Source organism: Sarcophilus harrisii, chromosome 3, assembly GCF_902635505.1.
Source record: "Sarcophilus harrisii chromosome 3, mSarHar1.11, whole genome shotgun sequence".
In the NCBI taxonomy this organism is placed as follows: Eukaryota; Metazoa; Chordata; class Mammalia; order Dasyuromorphia; family Dasyuridae; genus Sarcophilus; species Sarcophilus harrisii.
The window spans coordinates 597,159,280-597,181,388 of NC_045428.1; the positions used below are offsets into that span (position 1 = coordinate 597,159,280).

Here is a 22,109-nt window from a genome sequence, read left to right on the forward strand (position 1 = left end):
AAGTATCTGAACATAACTATCATTCACCTACACCTTAGTCCTTTTTTACTCCCTGCAAGTTATAAATGCTCATTACATTCATTGAAGTCTCATGAGTCACGAATTCAAGCCTTTAATATCTTGTTTTATAATACTTTGGGCAGTATTTATCAGCGTTCATCTTTATTTATTATTAGCAGAATTGAACACTTTATACCAAATTAGACCCTGAAGATTTGGAGGGCTGACCCTAATTAAACTTGGAATTAGCTAGAAAATAAAGTTAGTAGAAACTGAAACTACATAGATCATTTTTGAAGACATTTTTAGATCACTTTATAATGCTTGTGAATTTAATCTAGAAATAAAAAAAGCTAAAATTATGTAATCTATGTGAGATTCCCCTTAGCTACTATTGATCTGGAGAAAAGTTTCTAATTGTGACTGAGAATGACCTCTGGAAGAGCCAAAATTATACCTTTAAAAAGTAAAGTAAATTGTTGGCTCCTAAGGACATATAGTTGATAAGCCATTTAGCTGATTGATTCCCAGCTTTCTAGAGACAGCAACTCTTTTTCCTAGCCTTTGAATCAGAGGAGTTTGGACATGTGAAATATTTGATGATAAAAATGGAAATTTACCTGCCATGGACGTAGAACTAGGCTGTCTTCATCTCTCAAGTATTCCATTTCTGATCTAGTTAAGAGTATTTTATGGAGAGCCCAGGCCACAGCATACACAGCATTGTAGATAGTGTAACTTTGGCTAGACATAGACATTTCAAAATACCTAATAGACACCATCTCTAAAGAAGTATTTTGTAAACAATGCTTTGGCCCCGATATTTTGTAGTCAAGTGAACATCGAAAAACTGAGTTCCAAAATCTTTTAAGGAAAGTATCTTCTGGGTATTTGGAAGGTTTAAGTGTCCTTAGAAAATGTTTGAAACCTGGAATGTCTTTTTTTTTATCTGAAAATACCAGAGCTCTATCGAAACTTTTAACATCCATGCCATGGGGTCTTATGACAAAATCCCAGTGAAAGGTGGTAATCCACACTTTGTTACAAATTACATAATGTCCTTTAACATATTTCAGAGTCATTAGTAAATTAGTATCTCCATAAATAATGATTACATTAGCAGAAGACTGATTAATTCTTCGCATGGTATCTCCAAGGGAATTTATGTATTTATCACTGGTAGGAATCTTCTCTACAAAAGCTTCACAGACACCCTTCCTGGTCATCTTTTCTCTTATATCCCAAAGGAAAGTTTCCCCCCTGGTATTATCTACTATAACCAGTCCCACCCATGTCCAGTAGAAATGTACCATTAATCGGACCATTCCCAGAGCAAGGCCGGAATCCTTGGATGCCAGTTGATAAACACTTGGAAAATTAACCTTGTTACTCAGGAAAGGATCAAATGGTCCATAGCTGATCTGAATGGGAAAGAAACAAGATGCTTGTTGAGAATGAAGTACAGACAAGAGAAAACTATTTAATAGAACCATAGTATTATCATTTTCTCAACATAATATCTCTTTTTCTATATGTTTAGATAAATTAAAGAACATTCCTATAATCCAACCCTCCTTTTTTCCCTTTAAAAGCATTAAAAATACTTTTAATATTTCCCTCTCCACTATTCAATCCATCTCTAAGGGAGTGATTAACACTTGTAACCAAATTCTACAGCCTTTTAAAAAACTATCCTAATGTAAGCACCTGAGTATTTTCTTTTATTAATAGCACAGGTGTTTTTGAGACAACTTTCTCTGGGTATCAGTTTTGCCTCATTTTCACTTGGTATTTTATGGCACTTGAAGTATCTCAGATAATTTAAATAAATGGAGATTTTAAAAACAAATTTCTTCCTACTACCTCTATCTGTGGGTTCCATTATTGAGTACTATTTAGTCTATGTTAAGGAACAGGTCAATTCTCCGAGAGCCTCCACAGCTGTGGATCATAGCATCTGAAGGAATTGCAAGGCAGAGTTTGCTGACACGGGTATTGTGGACTAGAAATGAGATAAATTGGAGGCAGAGGGAAGAGGAGAGAGGTCAGACAACACAACAGCCTCTTAGTCTCCTTTCACAAGAGGAGATCCATTCTGGGTTGCATCTCCAGCAGCCACTGTCAGTTGGCTCATATGTATTCCAACAATTCTATGTATCCAGAACTTAAGAAGTGGCTATTGATTTTTGTTGAATTAATTTTTATGTATTTTTATACAACACCCATATATGCAACAATTATATCACCTTATGATAAATTACATTGGTGTGTAGATGGATTTTAGGGATTTCAGTAATGTCAAAATTTAAAAACCCCATTTGGCATGTTTTTAGTAAAGACAATGGAGAAGTTTGAATTTCCTTCTCCATTTCATTTTGCAGATGAAAAACTGAGTAAAGCAGAATGAATGACTTGACCGAGAGCTAGCTAATGTCTAACACCAGATTTGAATGCAAGATGATCAGTCTTGGTGATTATAAGCTCAGAGTTTTATTTACTGTGTTCTCTACCACACTAGGTACATATTTATGTGCACATATAGATAGTCATACAGTTATATTTATATAAAATAAGTATATATAAAGGCACCAAAGTGATTCATTGTAATATAATTATTAAGTATAACGTAGTACTAGAAAGATAGATAAATCAACTTATGTTGTCAGGAACATATCCTAGTAAAAAAGGAATACATGATCATTAATTTCATATCTTACCTTTGTAGCTTTCCTTCTCTGAGTACCAACTGAAAAGCATTCCAGAAGATAGAACATGTCACATATATAGTTTGAAGTCACACATATTAATCCCCTTCTTCCTATTAATTTTCTCTTGACAGTCTGCACTGTTTTGATCATGGTTCTTACCTGTGGGAACTTGTAGAGATTAAGAAGGGTATTTATTTGGATTGATAATTCAGAAGTTTCTCCTCCAATGACAGCCACAGACTGGGCTTGTTTCTCACAGAGGTAATTTGGAAGTCAGTCCTTGTCCTGACAGCCACATTAAGGAGCTCTCCAATGTGCTGAACTCATTGGGTTGGGTGTTATAAATGTGGAATCCAAGAGTAATATTGGGTAACAAATTAGGGTCCTTGTTGATCTCCTCAACAGCAAATAGCAAGGCCAGGACTCGACTGTAGTGTTTTTCCTGCAATCTCAATTAAGATGAATAGTGTCATCATTCAGGAAATTTTATCATCTAAAAGGTAATTTCTTTCACAAATACCTAATGGTTACTCTACTTTTAGCTATAATTCAAGCAACTTATTCAGTGTGATATTCTTTGCCAGTTCTTAAGTCCTTCTTTAAATACTACCTTAACCTCTTCTAGTAATTTTTTCCTTATATTTAGTTACATACACATATACCCATACATGCATATATATGCACATGTATATATGTGTATTCATGCATATATGATATGTATTTAATTCTGTCTGTCTATTTATCAAAGATGCCTATTTACAAATCTATGGTTAGAGAAATGCATCATGGGGCAGCTATATGGTACAGTGGAAAGAGCACCAGCCCTGAAGTCAAGAGGATCTAAGTTCAAATCCTACTTCAGATACTTAATACTTCCTACCTGTGTGATCCTGGGCAAGTCACTTAACTACAATTGCCTCAGCAAGAGAGAGAGAGAGAGAGAGAGAGAACTGCATGGCTCATATAATTCTGCTTTTTCTTCCACATTCTAAGAAATGGTTATCTCTTTAAAGGGTAGGTTACATTGATTTTTTTGTCTACCAATAAATGAAAACATTTCTGATACTTAGTTTCATAATACTGAAGTGGAGGAGGACAATAACAAAGAATATGGAACTAGTTTTGCCTTTTAAGACTGATTGGAAGTATTGTAGTACTACTAGTATCAATTTCTACAACAGCAACTTTGTGCAGGAGAACATAAAACTGGGGTTATGAAGAGAGGCAAGTACACATGATAATCATGGACAGAGAGTAATTTCCTGGACCTGGTAGGCTTGACTATAATGACTACTTTCCTCATATGAGCCAATAACGCTGTTTGTTGTGTGTGTGTGGAGGGAGGGATATGGAATGAAATTATGGAAATGAAAGCGATAGTTTCTTGAAGAGCAACCCAGAAAAGTAAACTCAATTCTCAATGGCTTTCATTAAATGATTCTTGTTATATGGTTAGCTTTCTTCCTTTAAACTGTTTCTATTACCTGGTATTATTTAATATAAAAAGTATTATTAATAATAACTTCTTTGAAGCATTTGATTTAATAAGTTTAATGGTGTTCAGTACAATAAACGTTTATTAAGTGCCTGACTGATTGATACTATGCTAAGCAGAAAATGCATTGAGGAGTGTTTGTGGTTCAGATGATATATACAGAAGAAAAAAGAACAATCAGAAGATTGTACTACTATGTAGAATATGGCACATAGTGAGATGGGGGTTTAAATGACTATAAGATGATCATAGTGTTTTCAGTTTTTAACAATTAACTTTATAAATTCCTAAAGAACAGAGATTGATAAGCCATATTTATTTGAAAATATTGTACCTTTAGTCTAAATTAAATCCAATATATCTCTATTAATAAACAAACAGTTAAGAGATAATAAGGTAATGCCATATGTCTTGGTCTTTTTCCAGGAAACTTAGGGAAGATGTGATCTAGTAAGGGAGGTGGTATTTGAGGAAATGAAAACAAAGATCAAAAGACGTTGACTTATTCCTGTGCCTAAACATTTCTAAGTCCCAGTATCAGAGTATATTTTCAAATCCGTGATTTCTTTGAGATGGTAACTGACTTGTTTTAGAAATTACTTCAGTCAATTCAGATGTAGACAGTCATCCTGATTTTAGGCTCAGCAATCTACGCACTCTGCATCAAGTTTTCTCAAATCAATATAGAATAGTTTCATATGAATATTGATATATTTCCACATGGGTAATCTGTATGAGAGATATGATGTTGCTATGCTAAATGAAATAATGTAAATTTAATCTATTTAAATATAGGATTGTGGTTTCACAGATAGAATACACCTAAGAGTTCATCACCTCTGATCTACTTATTCAACATAAAGGGAAACTGATATTTGTTAAAGGAACTTGACTTACCAATATCAAATTTACAAAACTTTGGAAAAAATTGAGTACAAAAGAATAACTTTTGCAAATTATATAGGAAACAAAGAAATTGGAACAAAATATATAGAACTTAAAAATTAACAAATAATGCAATAATTTGAGGAAAGTTAAAGCCAATAATTTAATTAGGTAAAAATCCTTTGTTAAGTACTTCCTATAGGCCAAGAATTGTGCTAAACTTAAGGGATTCACAACAAACAAAAGGCAAAGAAAGAGATTTCTGACATTAAGGATCCTACAACATGAGACATATAGTATGCAAAAATATTGTATACAAAAATGATTTACACAAGATTAATTGAAATAGTATCTTAAAACTACCATTAGCATTAAATTGGTTAGAGAAAGACTTGCAAAAAGTTAGATTTTAGTTGAGGCATGAAGAAATCAAATGAATCCCCCAGAATGTGGGATAAGAAGGAAGAATTTTCCAGGGATGAGAAACAGTTAATAGAAATAGATAAATTTCAAGATGGAGTGTCTAGTGTGAGGAACAGCAAATAAACTTCTATAACTGGTATACCAGCATGTGTGTAAATGAATAAAAAGATTGGGGAAATAGGAACTCAAAGGGTTTTGAAGGGCTTCCAAATCCAGATGAAGTATTTTATATTTGATACAGGGTACTTCCTTCTTAGTACCTTCCTAAGAAGGAAGCACAGGAGTTCATAAAGTAGGTATGTAACACAGTTAGATATTATTTAGGGAATCATTTAAGGAACTGAGGGAGGGATTAACTGAATTAGGTACAGATTCTAAATACAGATTGCATCGATAAACTTTCATTTAACCAAATTTAAAAGTACATGGATAAAAATATTAAAAACAACAATGTACAATGTACAAAATGAGAATAAATTAAAAAAAGAATGATCAGAACCACATATTCAGGTTAAAAAGTGGTACATGAGATAAGGTGCTAATTCTAGAATTAGAATATTAACTTAGATTCTAGGTTTGTGAAATTGGGCAAGTTATTTTTAGTGCTTTCTGTCCCAGTTTACTCATCTGTATAATGCGCTTGATACTAGCATTTATGACATGAAAGATTATGAAGATCAACTGTAATAAAAAGTATAAAGTAATTTAAAAATCACCTCAAAATTATGAGGAAATGCTATCTTTTTAAATTTGAAAAACAATAATATTAAAAGGATAAAATATTGAGAATAAATTCACTCTGTCAAGCTACTTATATAAAAGAATTATAATCCTTAACATAAACAAGGGAAACATCAGTAAGGCAGAAAGAGAGAGACAGAGACAGAGAAACCTAGGAAGACTGAGAATCATGAAAAAATCTTTGAAAAATATCAGCTGAATAATCATTAGCAATTCACTTTACCTCTCAGTGCACCAGGCAATACTCTAAGAGAGTAAGTTACTATTATGTTACTATTATTCACCATCCAGGGGAATAAAAATTCTGTATTGTAATAAACATTAGAATCTATATGTTTTATATATATATGTATATATATATATATATACATATATATATATAAATGTAACAGTCATATATAAATGTTTGTAACAAATATGTGTTTTTAATTATGTGATAATTATTTATGCATTGTTACAATATTGTATGTTATGTATGTTATTTGTATATTATGTGTGTATATACATGTGTATATATGTTATGTATGTATATATACACATGATCATACACATGCATATACACACAAAAGTGATTCTCTGTGTATATATTAAAGAACCCATGGCAAAATGAAGCAGCTATAGTGAGTAAAGTAACTTGGAGTCAGAATATCTTTGATTCAAATTCAAACTTTGATTTTTACTCCCTTAGTGATCATGAGTAAATGATTTCATGGCCATGAGTCTCTGGTCTTGCATCTTTAAAAGGTTGCTAAGCATATTTATACTGCCTTTCTCATAGAACAGGTATAAGGCTTAAATAAAAATAAATGGTATATTCAAACAATATATCAGGCTATCAGCTTTTCCAAGAATATCAACTGTTAGAAGGAAAAAGAAACATAGATTTCATAAGAAGAAAAGCTGCTAAATCCTTCTTCTGCCAGAATATTTCCAGAAACAAAGCAATTATAGTGAAGACCTTCTTTGGATTAATCTGTAGCTCAGAGTGTGTGAATGTCTGAGTGTGTGAGAGTGAAGAAGTATTCTGTTTTTTGTGGGATTTTAAAGGGAAACTGAGACATTGAATGCATGGAAGTCAGACAGGAAATGAGACTCTGCTGATGGAAATGTTTTAAAAAGTGACTTTTTAAACATCCCTCAAAATTTGCTTCTTAAAATTAAAATTAAACAAAAACTTACTCATAGTAATATAAAATATACTTAGGATGAATATTCAAATAATCCCAAATCTTTGGCAGCATCAGATCATAAACAAATAAAGGGAAAAATCCTCCTACAATAAAATCCCCATGCCTGTAGTAAGTGGGACCAAAATCTCTTTTCAGGAAACAGAGAGGAGCTTCTTTATGATCCATAGACCCCAAAAGCATCAGTAACAGGAAAAAAAGTGAGAGCATCAGAAATACCCCACTCCAACTTCTAACACATGGGTAAACAACAGTCAGACCAAAATAGGGGGTGTGCTGTGGATCAGACGTGATTACAGGAGAACAAGAATTGCAAAGAACTTTCTGATGATAAAACTGTTCTGCAGACAAATGCTTCTTTCTTTTTGAAATTCTGAGTTCCTTTCTGCCTCCTGATTTCTGTGAAGATAAATGGTTCAGGCCCTTGCCCAAGACAAGGGTAATGGGGAAAAAAACTAGGGGATATTTATAAGAATTTGATATTGCTTACATATCACTGTAGGCATATTTATGGTAAAAGATGCATAAGGTCCTTACCATTCCTTTTCTCCCCAAAGTGCAATCAGAATGAGCCACATCAATGGGTACTCTGGGACCATCCTTCTTTGGGGCTCTGCACCTGAGTTCCCATATCTGAGTGGTAAACATATTTTTCCCTTTTCTCTTTCTCTGGCCAGGTATTCTCAGCAGAGTACACTGGGAACAAGGGAAAAGGTTCTCATAGATTTATCTTGAATCACTGGTATGTCCTACGTGTATAGTCCCATGTCAATAGTTAGTATTCCTGCAATAAACCTGGGCTTGACAGATGTTAGATCAATTGAAATGTGTGTGAGATGACAAAGTGTCAATGACTGGGACAAAGTCAAGGGCTTTTCCCAGCTCACATTTCTACCATTCATTCAGCAGGAAGCATGGAAGGTCTCATGCTCCTGGGGTACAATGAGTTCACTTCCCAAGTCCTGTCCTCTAATCTGAGTACTAAGTAGTAATCTTTTACCAAGTTGCCCCAGTGTCACACCTAGATTAGGAAAATAATGATACAGCATATTAAAATGTATGAGATGCAGGCAAAGCACTTAGAGATAATTTTATATCTCTAAATATTTCTTTGAATAAAACAGGGAAATAAAACATCAATAAATTGAACATGCTACCAAAAATATAGAAAAAGAACAAAATAAAAATCGCTAATTAAAGACCAAAAGAGAAATTCTGAAAATGAAAGGGGAAATTAATAAAATTGAAAGTAAGAAAAATATGGAAATAATAAATAAAACTAAGATCTGGTTTTATGAAAACAACACCAACATAATAGTTAAAACTTTAATTAATTTGATTAGAAAAAAATAAAGAAAAAAACAAATTTCCAGTATCAAAAATGGAAAGGATGAATTCATCAGTAATGAAGGAAAAACTAACATAATAATTAGGAGCTATTTTGCTCAACCATCTGCCAATAAAATTTCAAAAATCTAAGTGAAATGAATGAATATTTACAAAAAATATAAATTACCCCACTTATCAGAAGAGAAAATAAAATAATTAGATAACCCCTTTAAAAACTTGAACAAGCCAACAATGAATTTCCAAAGAAAAAAATCTCCAGAGTAAGATGAATTTACAAGTGAATTCTCCCAAACTTTAGAGAACCATAAATTTTAATATTATACAAGGTCAAAATGGGTATATCATTTGGGCATTAAGGGCGATATCATAAGCAAATTAGGAGAGCAAGGAATAGAAGGGAGGAATATGACCAAGAAAGACCTAGAGAACATTATGAAATGCAAAATGTACAACTTTGATTATTTTGAATTTAAAAGTTTTTGCATAAGACCAACACAAACAAGATTAAAAGGGAAACAAGTCTGGGAAAAAAACTTTACAGCCAGTGTTTCAGATTAAAGCCTCATTTCCAAAATATATAAATGTTTCAATGTATAAAAATCCAAGCCATTCCCTAATTGATGAATCGTCAAAGGATAGTAACAGACAATTTTCAAATGATGAAATTAAAGCCATCTATAGTCATATGAAAAAATGCTCTAAATCACTCTTGATTAGAGAAATGCAAATTAAAACCTCTCTGAGGACCATCTCATACTAACCCTAAATTCGCCCTGGTGGTGGGGATTTGGGAAAACTGATCCACTAATGCATTGTTAGTGGAGTTGTAAAATGATCTAACCACTCTGGCTAGCAATTTGGAACTCTGCTCAAAGGGCTACCAAATTGTGCATACTTTTGATCCAGCAGTGCCACAACTGTATCTGTATTCCAAGGAAATCATAAAGAAGGGACAAAGACTCAAATGTACAAAAATGTTTGTTAACAGCTATTTTTGTAGGGGCAAGTAACTGGAAAACTATTAGATTTCTATCAATTGGGGAATGGGTGAACAAGTTATGGTATATGAAAGTAATGGAATATTATTGTTCTATAAAAGTGATGAAAAATATGGTTTTTAAAATGCCTGGAAAGATTTATGTGAAATGATGCTGAGCTAAACAAACAGAACCAGGAATATAATGTATACAGCAGCAGCAGATTATGTGATGATCAATTATGACAAACTTGGTTCTTCTCAGTGATCTAGAGCAATCCCAAAAATGTTTGGATAGAAAATAAATGAAGTGGGTTTTTTTTAAGTAAAATACAAATGGAATATGCTATCAGGTGATTGGTAGAAAATGGTAACATGGTGATAATAGCAGAGAAGTTTCGTCTGCTGAAAAAAAGGCTGCCCCAAAGACCTCCAGAAAAACAAACAAGAACACTACATTTTGGGATATAGAACTAGTAGTAGTGTTGTTAGATCAAAGGGCATATATGTTTTATAGCCCTTTGGACATACTTCCAAATTGTTCTATAGAATGGTTGGATCTGTTCACAATTACACCAAGAATACATTAGTGTCTCATTTTCCCTATATTCTCTCCAACATTTTCTTATTTTCATTTTCTGTCCTATTAGCTAATCTAATGGATTATGAGGTAGTACCTCAGAATACTTTTAATTTTCATTTATCTTATCAATAGTAAGTTGCATTATTTTTTCATATATCTAAAAATAGATTTGACTACTTCATCTGAAAACTGTTCATATATTTTGGTCATTTGTCAGTTGGGGAATGACTCTTATTTTTATAAACTTGATTAAGTTCCCTGTATATTTGAGAAATGAGACTTTTACCAGAGAAAATTACTTCGAAATTATTTTTACAAATATTACTGCTGTCACTTTATTCTCCTCATTTATTCTATTTTCTCTCTCCTTTCCTCCTGTCCTAATTACTCCCATCTTCACCTGCCCTTACTTTAACACTCACACCACTTTCCTGTAAGGTAAGATCGATTTCTATACTCAAGTGTGTAGGTTATTCTCTCTTTGAGCCAGTTTTGATAAAGGTGGGGTTCACTCACTCTTCTTCCCCTTGCTCTTTTCCCTTCCACTGTAAAACTTTGTCTTGCCTCTTTTATGTGAGATAATTTACCTTCTTTTATCACTTTCATTTATTTGTTTGCTTATTTAGTCTTCTCTCATCACTTAATTTTATCATTCCTTCATATTCAACTCATCTATGTCTCTGTCTATAAGTACTCTTTAATACTGCTCTAATAATGAGGAAGTACTTATGAGTTACAAGTATCATTATGCCATATAAGAATGTAAACAGCTTATTACATTTCTTATGAGTCCTTTTTCCTGATTACTATTCTGCTTTCTTGAGTCCTGTATTTGAAGATTAAATCTTCTATTCAGGTCTGGGATTATAATCAAGAATACTTAAAAGTCTTCTATAAGATTGAATACCTATGCTCAGTTTTGCTGGCTAGGTGAGTCTTGGTTATACTTCTAAATCCTTTGCTATTTGAAATATTATAATTTAAAGACTTTGATTCTTTAATGCAGAAGCTGCTAAATCTAGTGTTATTAGGACTGCAGCTCCACTGTTACTTAAGTTGTTTCTTTTTGAATAGTTGAAATATTTTTTCCTTGACCTGGGAGTTCTGAAATTTGACTCTATGATTCTTGGGAGTTTTTATTTTGGCATATCTTTCAGGAAGTGATTGATGAATTCCTTCAATTTCTATTTTAGCCTGTAGTTTAAACTATCAGAACATTTTTTCTTGACAATTTCTTGCAAGTCTAGGATTTTTTACCAAGATTTTCTAGTAAATCAATAATTTTAAAATTATCTCTCCTGGATTATTTTCCAGATCAGTTATTTTTCCAGTGAGATAATTTACATTATCTTTTACTTATTCATTCTTTTGATTTTGTTTATTGTTTTTTAATTTCTCATAAAGTCATTAGCTTCTATTTCCTCAATTCAAATTTTTATGGAATTATTTTCCTCAACGAGCTTTTTTAATCTCCTTTTCTATTTGGCCAATTGCTATTTTTGAGGCATTCTTCTCATTGGCTTTTTGTACTTCATTTGTTTCTCTTTCATTTCTTTTCCCATTTTCCTGGTTTCTCTTTTACTTGATTTTCAAAATCCCTTTTGAGCCATTGAAGGTGTGAAACCAATCCTTATTTTTCTTGGAGGCTTTGGATACAGGAACTTTGATTTTGTTTTCTACTTCTGAGTGTGTGTTTTGATCTTCCTTGTCACAAGGTAACTTTCTATGTTTGGACTCATTTTTTGTTGTTTGCTCATTTTCTCAGCCTATTATTTGATTTGTAAGTCTTTGTAGGTCTCTGTTTTCAAGGGGGAGGGTGCAATGTACCAGTCTTCAGGGGGTTTGTATATCTGTTTTTAGAGATCCTTCCAAGGACCTTTAATTTTTCAGATCTTCTAAGGTGTTAGGATCTAAGGAGATGTGTGTTTACTATTCTCCTGCCCTGTGCATTAGTCTATGAGTGACCACAAAATGGGGGTTAAATTCAGTTAATGTCCCATGAATTTGGTCCTTTAAGTTTTTAATGGCATAATAATATTCTATTCCATTTATTTACCCAAAATTTTAAGACCATTCTCTGGTAGAATGATATCTCTAGTGTTCTAGTTTCAAGCTAAGGTTTTGGAGAATATCAATCATATTATTTTTTTTGGTGATTTTATTGATTATGGTATTACTGTCATTTCTGGGACAAGGCATACAAAAATGCCTGGAATTGTGAGGAGAGACCTACTCTACTGTGGCTGCAAGCTCTAGTGTACCAGTGCTCTTCCTCACCTTGATATTGTGAGTCAGGACTATGTCCTGCTTCTGAGTATGGGCTAAATAACAGATTCCTGCCTCAATGTTAGCAAAGAGACTCCTGTATTCTCCTTACTTTCTGTGGGCTGGAATGTCCAGAAGCAATTGCTGTTAATTCAAAAGTTCCCAAGGCCTGCGTCTTGTTTCTCTAGGGCTATACTGGCCTGGTCCACACTGGATTGTGCCTCTCTCTTATCCTAGTGCAATAAACCTTTCCTTCTGACTTTCTAAGTTGTCTTTGGCATTTGCAGATTAAGATATCTGGAAACTACCACTGCTGCCATTGATTCAGAGACTCCAAGGACTTATGATTTGCTGAGACTCAGTCTGTACTAGTGTTATCTGAGCTGTATTGTGTTCCACTCTCACACTGGTGCAACAGATTATTCCTGCCTATATTCTAAATTGTCTTGGGCTGGAAAATTGATTCATCCTGTCTTTTTATGGCTTTTACCACTCTAAAATTGAATTAGAATCATTATTTGAATATATTTAGAGGGGTTTGAAAGAGAACTCAGGCAACTCCCTGGCTTTAGTCAAACATCTTGGCTCAGCTTATCCACTTTGTTTTCTTTATGCTATTGCACATGGTTTATCCTCCTTGCTCTGCTCAATTCATTCTGAATCATTTCATGAAAATTTGGTCAATTTCCCATGAATTTGGTCCTTTAAGTTTTTAATGGCATAATAATATTCTATTCCATTTATTTACCTCAAAATTTTAAGGCCATTCTCTGGTAGAATGATATCTCTAATGTTCTAGTTTCAAGCTAAGGTTTTGGAAAATAGCAATCATATTCTTTTTTTGATGATTTTATTGCTTATAGTATTACTATCATTTCTGGGACAAGTACTATCATAGTACATGAGGAGCAATTCTCATGGAAGTGGCTTTCTTCGGGAATGAGAGGCTCCAATTCAGATCCAATTTGTAACTTCTCAAAAAAGAGTTCTCAATTAATTTCCTGTTTGGCTGGACCAAGTCACAATTCTACGAGTAGTGAACAAAGGTGACTTCAATAATTTTTATTATAGGAATTTATTGTAGCTGATGCAATGAATAATGAGTGGGACTTAGCATCAGGTAATTATGAGTTCAAATCAGACCTCAGACATTAACATCAGGATGACGCCAGTAAAAGTCACTTGACCTATTTGTACCTCAGTTTCCTCCTCTATAAAATAAAGATAGCAATTACTTCAAAAGAGTTTTGTGAGAATCAAACAAAAAATTATTTGTGAATGCTTTGGAAACCTTATAGTGGTAAGTACATCAATACTAACTTTTATTATGATGAACATTTGAATCTTTTGTTATTTTAGCCCATTGAACAAGTATGAGATGAAAACTGTTAAATTTGCATTTGTAAAAAAGTTATCAAACTGTACATACCCTTTGACCCAGCTGTGTTACTACTGGGCTTATATTCCAAAGAGGTTTTAAAGAAGGCAAAGGGTCCTGTACGTGCAAGAATGTTTGTGGCAGCCCTCTTTGTAGTGGCCAGAAACTGGAAACTGAGTGGATGTGCATCAGTTGGAGAATGGCTGAATAAATTGTGGTATATGAATATTATGGAATATTATTGTTTGGTAAGAAATGACAAACAGGATACTTTCAGAAAGGCCTAGAGAGACTTACATGAATTGATACTGAGTGAAATGAGCAGAACCAGGAGACCATTATACACTTTAACAACAATACTATATGAGGAGCAATTCTCATAGAAGTGGCTTTCTTCGGCAACGAAATTGGAGAATTTCCAATTCAAATCCAATTGATCAGTGATGAACCAGCTACACCCAGCGAAAGAACACTGGGAAATGAGTGTGGACTGTTTGCATTTTTGTTTTTCTTCCCAGGTTATTTTTACCTTTATAAATCCAATTTTTCTTGTGCAATAAGAAAACTGTATAAATATGCACACGTATATTGTATTTTAGATATACTTTAACATATTTAACATGTATGAAACTGCCAGTCATCTAGGGGTGGGGTGAAGGGAAGGAAGAGAAAAGTTGGAGCAGAAGCAATTGCAAGGGTCAATTACCCATGCATATGTTCTGTCAATAAAAAACTATAATAAAAATAAATAAATAAGAAGAAAAAAATTGCATTTGTAATATTTTCATATAGCTTTTGATAACTTTTTCGTTTGAAAAATAGCTTTTATTGTAATCTAGTTATCTATTGAGAAATGTTACCAAGTTTTGAATTTTGTTCCTTATGTACATTTTCACAAAAGACATTTCCAAAATAGTAAGCACAGAAACAAACAAAAAACTTCCAGCAAAATCTTTTCCTCCAGTTACTTTTTTTCTCCTGAATTTAATTATAATAATTCTGTTTGTAAATAAAAATTCCTTTTCAACATTATAAAAGCACAATTGTTTCTTTTTATTTGATCAATCCCTTTATCTTTCGTTAAAAAATTTTCTAGATCCATAGATCTGAAAGGAATTTTGCTCCTTGCTGTTTTAATTAGCTTATATGTTTATATATATATATATATATATATATATATATATATACACATACACATACATACATATATAAGTTGTTTAAGTTTTTCCTCTTTATTTTAGAATTTAATTTGAGCTGTTGGAATATGAGTGATATCTTTCAGACAGTTTTCTAATTTTCTATTTTTTTAAGTCCTTAGGGAAATAATCATGATATTCAGATGAATCAAGCACTGTATTAAAATGTTTATTTGTTCTTGTATGCTATAGACTTAACCCACTCAAAAATATATCTCTATACTTATTTGTCAGTGTCACTTGTGTTAATGGCTACTGTTTTGAAGTATTAATTGAGATCTGGTAATGTTAAGCCCTCTTTCACACCACATTTTACGTTAAAAATGATTTTAAAAGAAAACTAACTGTATAATAGGTAAGCAAAGGATCACAAATTTTTCAAGCCTCATACAGGTTATTGGACAAGTATGATCAGAGATGGGACATCGGGATCGCTGATCAGTTATTGTCATCTAGAAATTACCTTGTAGATGATTCTTAAAGAGAAATGGAAGGTGTCACAGCAAAATAAATTATTATTATTACAGAACTGGTATGAGTATGAACTAATAATTATTTGAGAATAGATATGAAAATGGATTACACTTATTCATAACAATAATATATGTGAATGAAATACTATAGAATTTTCAGAATGCTACTAGACATCTTTTTTGAGATAGAATATTTATTATTGAGAATATTGAGATAGATATTTTATTACAACTTTATAAATGAGACACCTGAGAGGCAGATAAATTGGTATAAGTAACTTGCCTATGATTATATTATTAGTTGTTTCTGAGGCAGAGAGAGAACCCACAACCTATCTTTATTATTTTTTGTCTATCATCCTATTCAATACAATAAGCATCTTATTATACTTGAAATGTTGCTTATTCAATAACAAGAAAATGTATTTATAGGATAATATAAGTTAAGAGTGTTTTTTTAAACAGAGGAAAACTAGAGTTTATTATTATTATTTTTTGAAATGGGGATCTTTTTTTATAGTTTTTTACTTACAAGATATATGCATGGGTAATTTTTCAGCATTGACAGTTGCAAAACCTTTTGTTCCAACTTTTCCCTTCTTTCCCTCCACCCTCTCCCCCAGATGGCAGGTTGACCAATACATGTTAAATATCTTAAAGTATAAGTTAACTACAATATATGTAATCATTAGACATCATTTTTTACTTTAAAATTGTGGATCAGTTAACTTCAAAATTGAAGAGATAATCCTGGGAATATAACAAAGTGAAAGATGGTCTAGTTAGTCTCCTAAAGTCACAAATACCATTAAATGTACTTTATCCCCTAAAATTATAAAGTGAGTTATTTTAGGACAAAGAAGACATAAACATTGCTCATACAACATCGCACTAGAGTATACATTATTCTTTTCTAATGTAGAAGTGTCAAATACATTGCCAGAAGATCACATTGTGCCTGAAGATACTACTGAATATGATTTGAACTATATTAAAGCATAATTAGGAAATGTTTAACTAAACTAGTAAAAATACAGTAAAATATATATAATATTAATTGTAAATTTGGCTCAGTGGGTTCTAATTTTAATTAAGTTATAGGTGGAAAGAAAAATAGATTTGGAATCATAAGGCATGTCTTTAAAAACTGACTATATAAAAAAGAAAACTGACTATCATTAGTAATCTGTGTGACAAAGAAAGAAACCCAATGTTTAGATTAAAATAGTCTTTTCTGAAATGGGAAAGAGTTGAAATACCTAATTACAGAGGTCATTTCTATCATCAGGCCCCTTAGATTCTGAAGATCTTGCTCCTAATCCCCCAACTTCTGAATGATAAAATGTAACTAGGAAATATTTAACAAAATTAATAAGAATACAATAAAAGACATAATATTGTTGCTTTTTAATGACTTCAGTGATGCTTATGTCTTTGTGATGCCATTTGGTGTTTTTGTATCAAAGATAATGGAGTAGGTTTGCATCTTGTATTCCAATGGATAGAGTGATTCCATTTTGATAGGTAATCAGAGGTTAAATGATTTTCCCACATAACTAGAAAGAGTGTAAGATTATATGTGAACTCAGAGTTTCCTCATTCTAGGCCCAGTGTTCTATCCAGTGAGCAAGAAACTGTCCTTGAATCACAGATAATATTACATTTTAAAATAAAATAATTATACAACCTACAGAGACACTCATTTAAGACTCAGTGGCTTCTCTTATAATTTGAGTCAACAGAGAAAGAAAAGTACATTTAAAATCAGGAGACATGAATAAGAATTAACTATGTTACTTATAATCTCTGTCAACAAGACCCATACCCAATGAACAAACACTGTTAGGAAAGAGGAAATTATTTGAATACATGATCACAGAGATAATTTTTAATAGTATAGCTTATAACCTTTAGATTCCAATGTCTTTGCTCCTCTTCTACGAATTTCTGAAACATAATTTTTTGTTATATTTTTAAGGCAGAATTCTGGGGAGAGCAATGGTTGAAGAGAGCATAACAAAAGAGAAAACAATATCCCCTATGCCAAAGATCATACCAACTCTTGCGGATTTGGTGGTCACAGAAAATCAGCACAAAAGGACAAATGGCTGGGAACCATGATCCTAAGAGATCTAAAATGCCCACCAACCAAGGTTGATGTTTGTCTTTTTGAAAGAAGTAAAATGACAAGCCAGAATTAAGTGAATAAAAGGAGACATATGTACTCACTAATAGGAGGACAGCATGTGTGGCTCTTTTCTCATGGAAAGCTTTGAGAGAGAGATGAGGATTATGAATATGTTTGACTTGCTGATGGTGCCTGTGCAGAAGAAATATTAAGTAGGCACTGGCCCAGATCATGAATCCCACACACATAATATCAGGTATAGAAAAGACAACTGCAAAAAGTGCAGCATTAAAAGAGGAAGGACTTAAATTTGAACAATATCCCAGATACCACATTTTTGTATTATTAGTCAGGTACCTTGAGTTATGCATAGTACCAAGTAAAGTGAAATTTATCAACAGGTAGAAGCACCAACAGAGAAAGCAGGAGTGGACAACACACTTTTGAGCTTGGGGTTTGAGTTCTGCCCATTTGGAGTTACTGGGACTGATGGTGATGACCTGAAAACCACTCAAGAGGCAAGTGATGCTGAGGGAAACACTCCGGGCCACATTTTGAATACAAACAGTAATTCTACACCCAATACGATCCAAAAAATTTTTGATACCCAAACAAGCAATTGTATGAGGGATTCCCTTGGAGAGCAGCACTTCTGAGTTGGCCAAGGTTAAGTGAGCAAAAATGCAATCTATTGGTCTCAGTCTTTGGCCAATGAATAAAGTGAAACTGTATAGACCAAGGAGGAAGAAATTCCCAAGAATGCCGACTCCCATTTGAATAAGGAAGATAATTCCTAATGCCAAGTCACCAAACATTATTTTCTCCAAGTCTTGGGAAGAAGAATTGTGATCAGGGCTGGCAAATCCTATGGAAAATGTAAGAAATGTATTTAATTTCTAAAGTCTGTTATTGAAGGTAATGAGGCTTTAATGAGGAAATATTATAACTTGTTTATTGGTTTGAATTCTGACATAATTAAGCTGCGGGGGGGTGAGGGGGACCATTAACACTTGTTTGTAAATCTTGAATTTTTCTTGGCTAGCTAGGATATGAAATTTAGCAAAATTTTTACTTTCCATATGGATGATGGAAGAATAAATTCACAATTTCAATTTCAAAAGGCCAGAGTAGTAGAAGTAATTTTTACAAAACATTATTAAAATATGATAAACAAAAATAAGATACCAAAAAAGACAGTATAAAATGGGGAATGACTATAGGAAACCATGTTACCATGGGCAGCATAATCAAGATTTCTTATCTACATTTGCCTCTTGTATTAAATGTAGTAATAGTAGCTCCATTACAAGATGTTTTGGGAGAACAAATATGAAAAGTACTTTTCCATGATTTAGAACTCTATAAATTATATTAATTTATTATAATGTGTTTAGTTCCATTATCTTTATTGATTATAATCTACCAATTTAAACTTGGAAAAATTAAATTTAACAAATGGTACATGAGAAAATATTTTCTATTAATTTTGTTGCAACAAAGATTGGTAGAAGCATTTTAAGTATTGTTGAAAATATTTTAGAAATCACAAACTTATTCAAAATTTTAATCAAATTATTTTTAAAAACAGTAAATATTCCTCTCTAAACCCTAAATATAAATATTTTATTAATTTTACACACACATCCCCAAACAACTAAAAGTCCATCAGTTTGGTAATGTTTTGTAAATTTTGTTTAATATTGCATATTATTATAAAATAAAAAATGTGGAGAATCAATTAGTTAATAAATATGAAGTTAAATGCAAATTATATGTTAGATAATGTCTAACCATCATGGGATGTTAATTTAAAAAGAAAATTCCTATTCTTTATTAGGGTCTATCAAGAGTACAAGAACATATAAAAATGACACATATGACAAATGTGGTAATATGTGCACTGTCCATACTGTCTATAAAAAAATAGAAGGGCAGAAGATATGGAAAAGCAATAAAAAAAATAAATGCGACAATAACAACAGTAATAATTAACAATAATATAAAATGGCATTTAAACAGTAATTTAACAGTCAATGTGCTAGGGGCTTCAGAAATATTTTAGACAACACTGAATAAATATGTAGCTTATACTTAAAAAATTTATATTGTTTTTCTTGATACTATTACTTAAAGACAGCTCATTTTCATCCTCTTGTAGAAGAAAACTTAGTTGTCCTTATCTTGGTTGGTGGAATACATCTTCTCATTGATTCTATTACTCTGACTTCAAATAGGGTCCTAGAAACTGAATAAGTCTTCTTTGGTCATGACAACTCATAAAATAAAGAAAATAGAAAATATCCATCATCACTGTCTGATAGCTTCTGTTTTTTGTGATGACAACAATAAAGTGAGGGACAGTGAGGGTAAATGTTTTAAAAATTGCAAAAGTTTTATATAACATGGAACCAATAACTTTTATTTTGTTACACTAAATGTGAGGTGCTTATAAAGTAACCAGAAAACAGGCTCAGTACTGATATAAATGGATTGCATCAATCTTGACATTCTTGGTGTAAGTGAATAAAGAAGAAAAAAAGTGAAATGGCATCTAAATGAATAATTGGCTAAAGGTTCTCCCTGAAGATATAAATGAAATAGGTGACAAAGTGTTTCCTGGAATAGAAAACACTTTGTCACCTATTTCATTTATAGAATAGAAAACACATCATGACACGTTATCATCTTGCATTGCAGTACTCAAAATACATATTGGAAAAAAATTACCTTGAAAAATAATTAGATTCTGTACACTAATTACCAGAGATAATCTTATATAATAAACTTAGCAGTGAATTGAATCTTACTTTTGTCAGTCAGCCATTCAACAAACATTGATTCACTGTTTATTATGGGCCAGATACTGGAGTAAAAGCTGGAGTTGCAAAACAACAACAAATAAAAACCAACAACAATAATTCCAATGGGTGAGAAGACATGCAAAACAATTATGTACAATGAAACTACATATTAAATAAAATGAGAGATAAATCAACAAAAGGAAGGCACAAGAATCATGGCAAAAAGGATTATGGGAAATCAGAAAAAGTATTAAGTAATTCCTATAAATTTCCACTTGGTGATGGGATTTTATTGGCAATTTGATGGAATGTAGAAAATGAAGAAGGAAGAGATGAGTAGAGAAATAATGCCAATAATGAGGGATAAATGGTGAAAATGCCTAGAGTTAGGAGGTTAAATATCTTAAATTCATAGAATTACAGAGTACCTGCTGGAGGGAACAGAACATATAAGGTGCAAGACAATAATAAAAGTAAAAAAGGGAGGTAACATGGATTTAGAATTAGAAAGCATTTCATATTTGATCTGGGAAGCCTTAAGGAACTATAGAAATCCATTGCATAAAAGAGAGACATGGTCAGGGCTATGCTATAGGAAAATAACTTTACTGCTCAAGTTGAAAATCAAGGGGAGTTTAAAAAAACATTTTGGCAGGGAGACTTACAAAGCAGCACACTGTTGTAACAGTCCAAGTGTGAGATGATAAGATCTTGCCTCATGGTGGTAGTAGTATTGAAATAAAGCAGGATTTTGCTTGGGACAAATGACTTTTCATAACAGACTGGAAATAATTGTTAAGAAAGTATAAACATAAGGGAAGAATCCTAGTTCAACAGGCTGAATGAGTTGGAAATGTTGGTAGCATCAAAAATCATAGGGAAGTTTGTAGGAGGGATGAAGGGTTTGAAGAGAATATAATGAGTTCAATTTTATGTTACATTTAAAAGTCGAAGAGGACATCCACTTTAAAATGTTCAATGCACAAGTGAATACATGAGTTGAGAGGTAAGCAGAGAAATTAAGTTAGAATAAGAAGATCTGAGGATCATCAGCATAGAAATGATAATATAATTTAAAAGCTAATGAGATCATGAGGTAAAATATGACTTGAGGGGAAGAAAAGAGGGCCCGTTAGAGAGACTTTTGAAATACCAAAGACTGAGTCAAGATGGCAGAGAATAGACAGGTCTTCCTGGCTTTCCTCAGATCAACACCAGTTCAAGCTTCTGAATGGATTTTGAAGTGACAGCACCCACAAATATTTGGAACGCAACAAATTTCCAATAGATGATATTTTGGAAGAACTTCAGTTCTGTCTCAAATGGGTGGAGGGTTGCAGCCTAGCACACATGCAGGTACAGCATAGTGCAGGGAAACACAGGGCAAAGAAGCCTCCATAGACAGAAGGAATCTAGTGGGAAGTTCTTGGTCAAATTGCAACAACGTTTGCTACTCTGTCCTGGTTTAAAAGCCAGTGGAAAAGCAGATTAGTTGTTAGACCCCCAACACTACTACAAAA

The 22,109-nt window shown here is 32.6% G+C and overlaps 2 protein-coding genes across 2 annotated transcripts in view; both read right to left on the reverse strand.

Moving 5' to 3' along the window:
* Nucleotides 1–15,639, reverse strand: part of LOC100932618 (vomeronasal type-2 receptor 26-like) — a 29,672-nt gene extending 14,033 nt beyond the window's left edge. The window contains 4 exon segments of the mRNA XM_031961701.1: nucleotides 621–1,421; nucleotides 2,868–2,979; nucleotides 2,981–3,157; nucleotides 15,533–15,639. Of these exon segments, the coding sequence (XP_031817561.1) occupies nucleotides 621–1,421; nucleotides 2,868–2,979; nucleotides 2,981–3,157; nucleotides 15,533–15,639 (1,197 nt within the window).
* A 1,986-nt stretch (nucleotides 15,640–17,625) lies between these two features.
* Nucleotides 17,626–18,719, reverse strand: LOC100927333 (vomeronasal type-1 receptor 1-like). The gene has a single exon (XM_012545314.2). It carries the CDS (start codon nucleotides 18,601–18,603, stop codon nucleotides 17,626–17,628), a length of 978 nt encoding a protein of 325 aa, XP_012400768.1. The 5' UTR covers nucleotides 18,604–18,719.
* Between the last annotated feature and the right edge of the window lie 3,390 nt (nucleotides 18,720–22,109).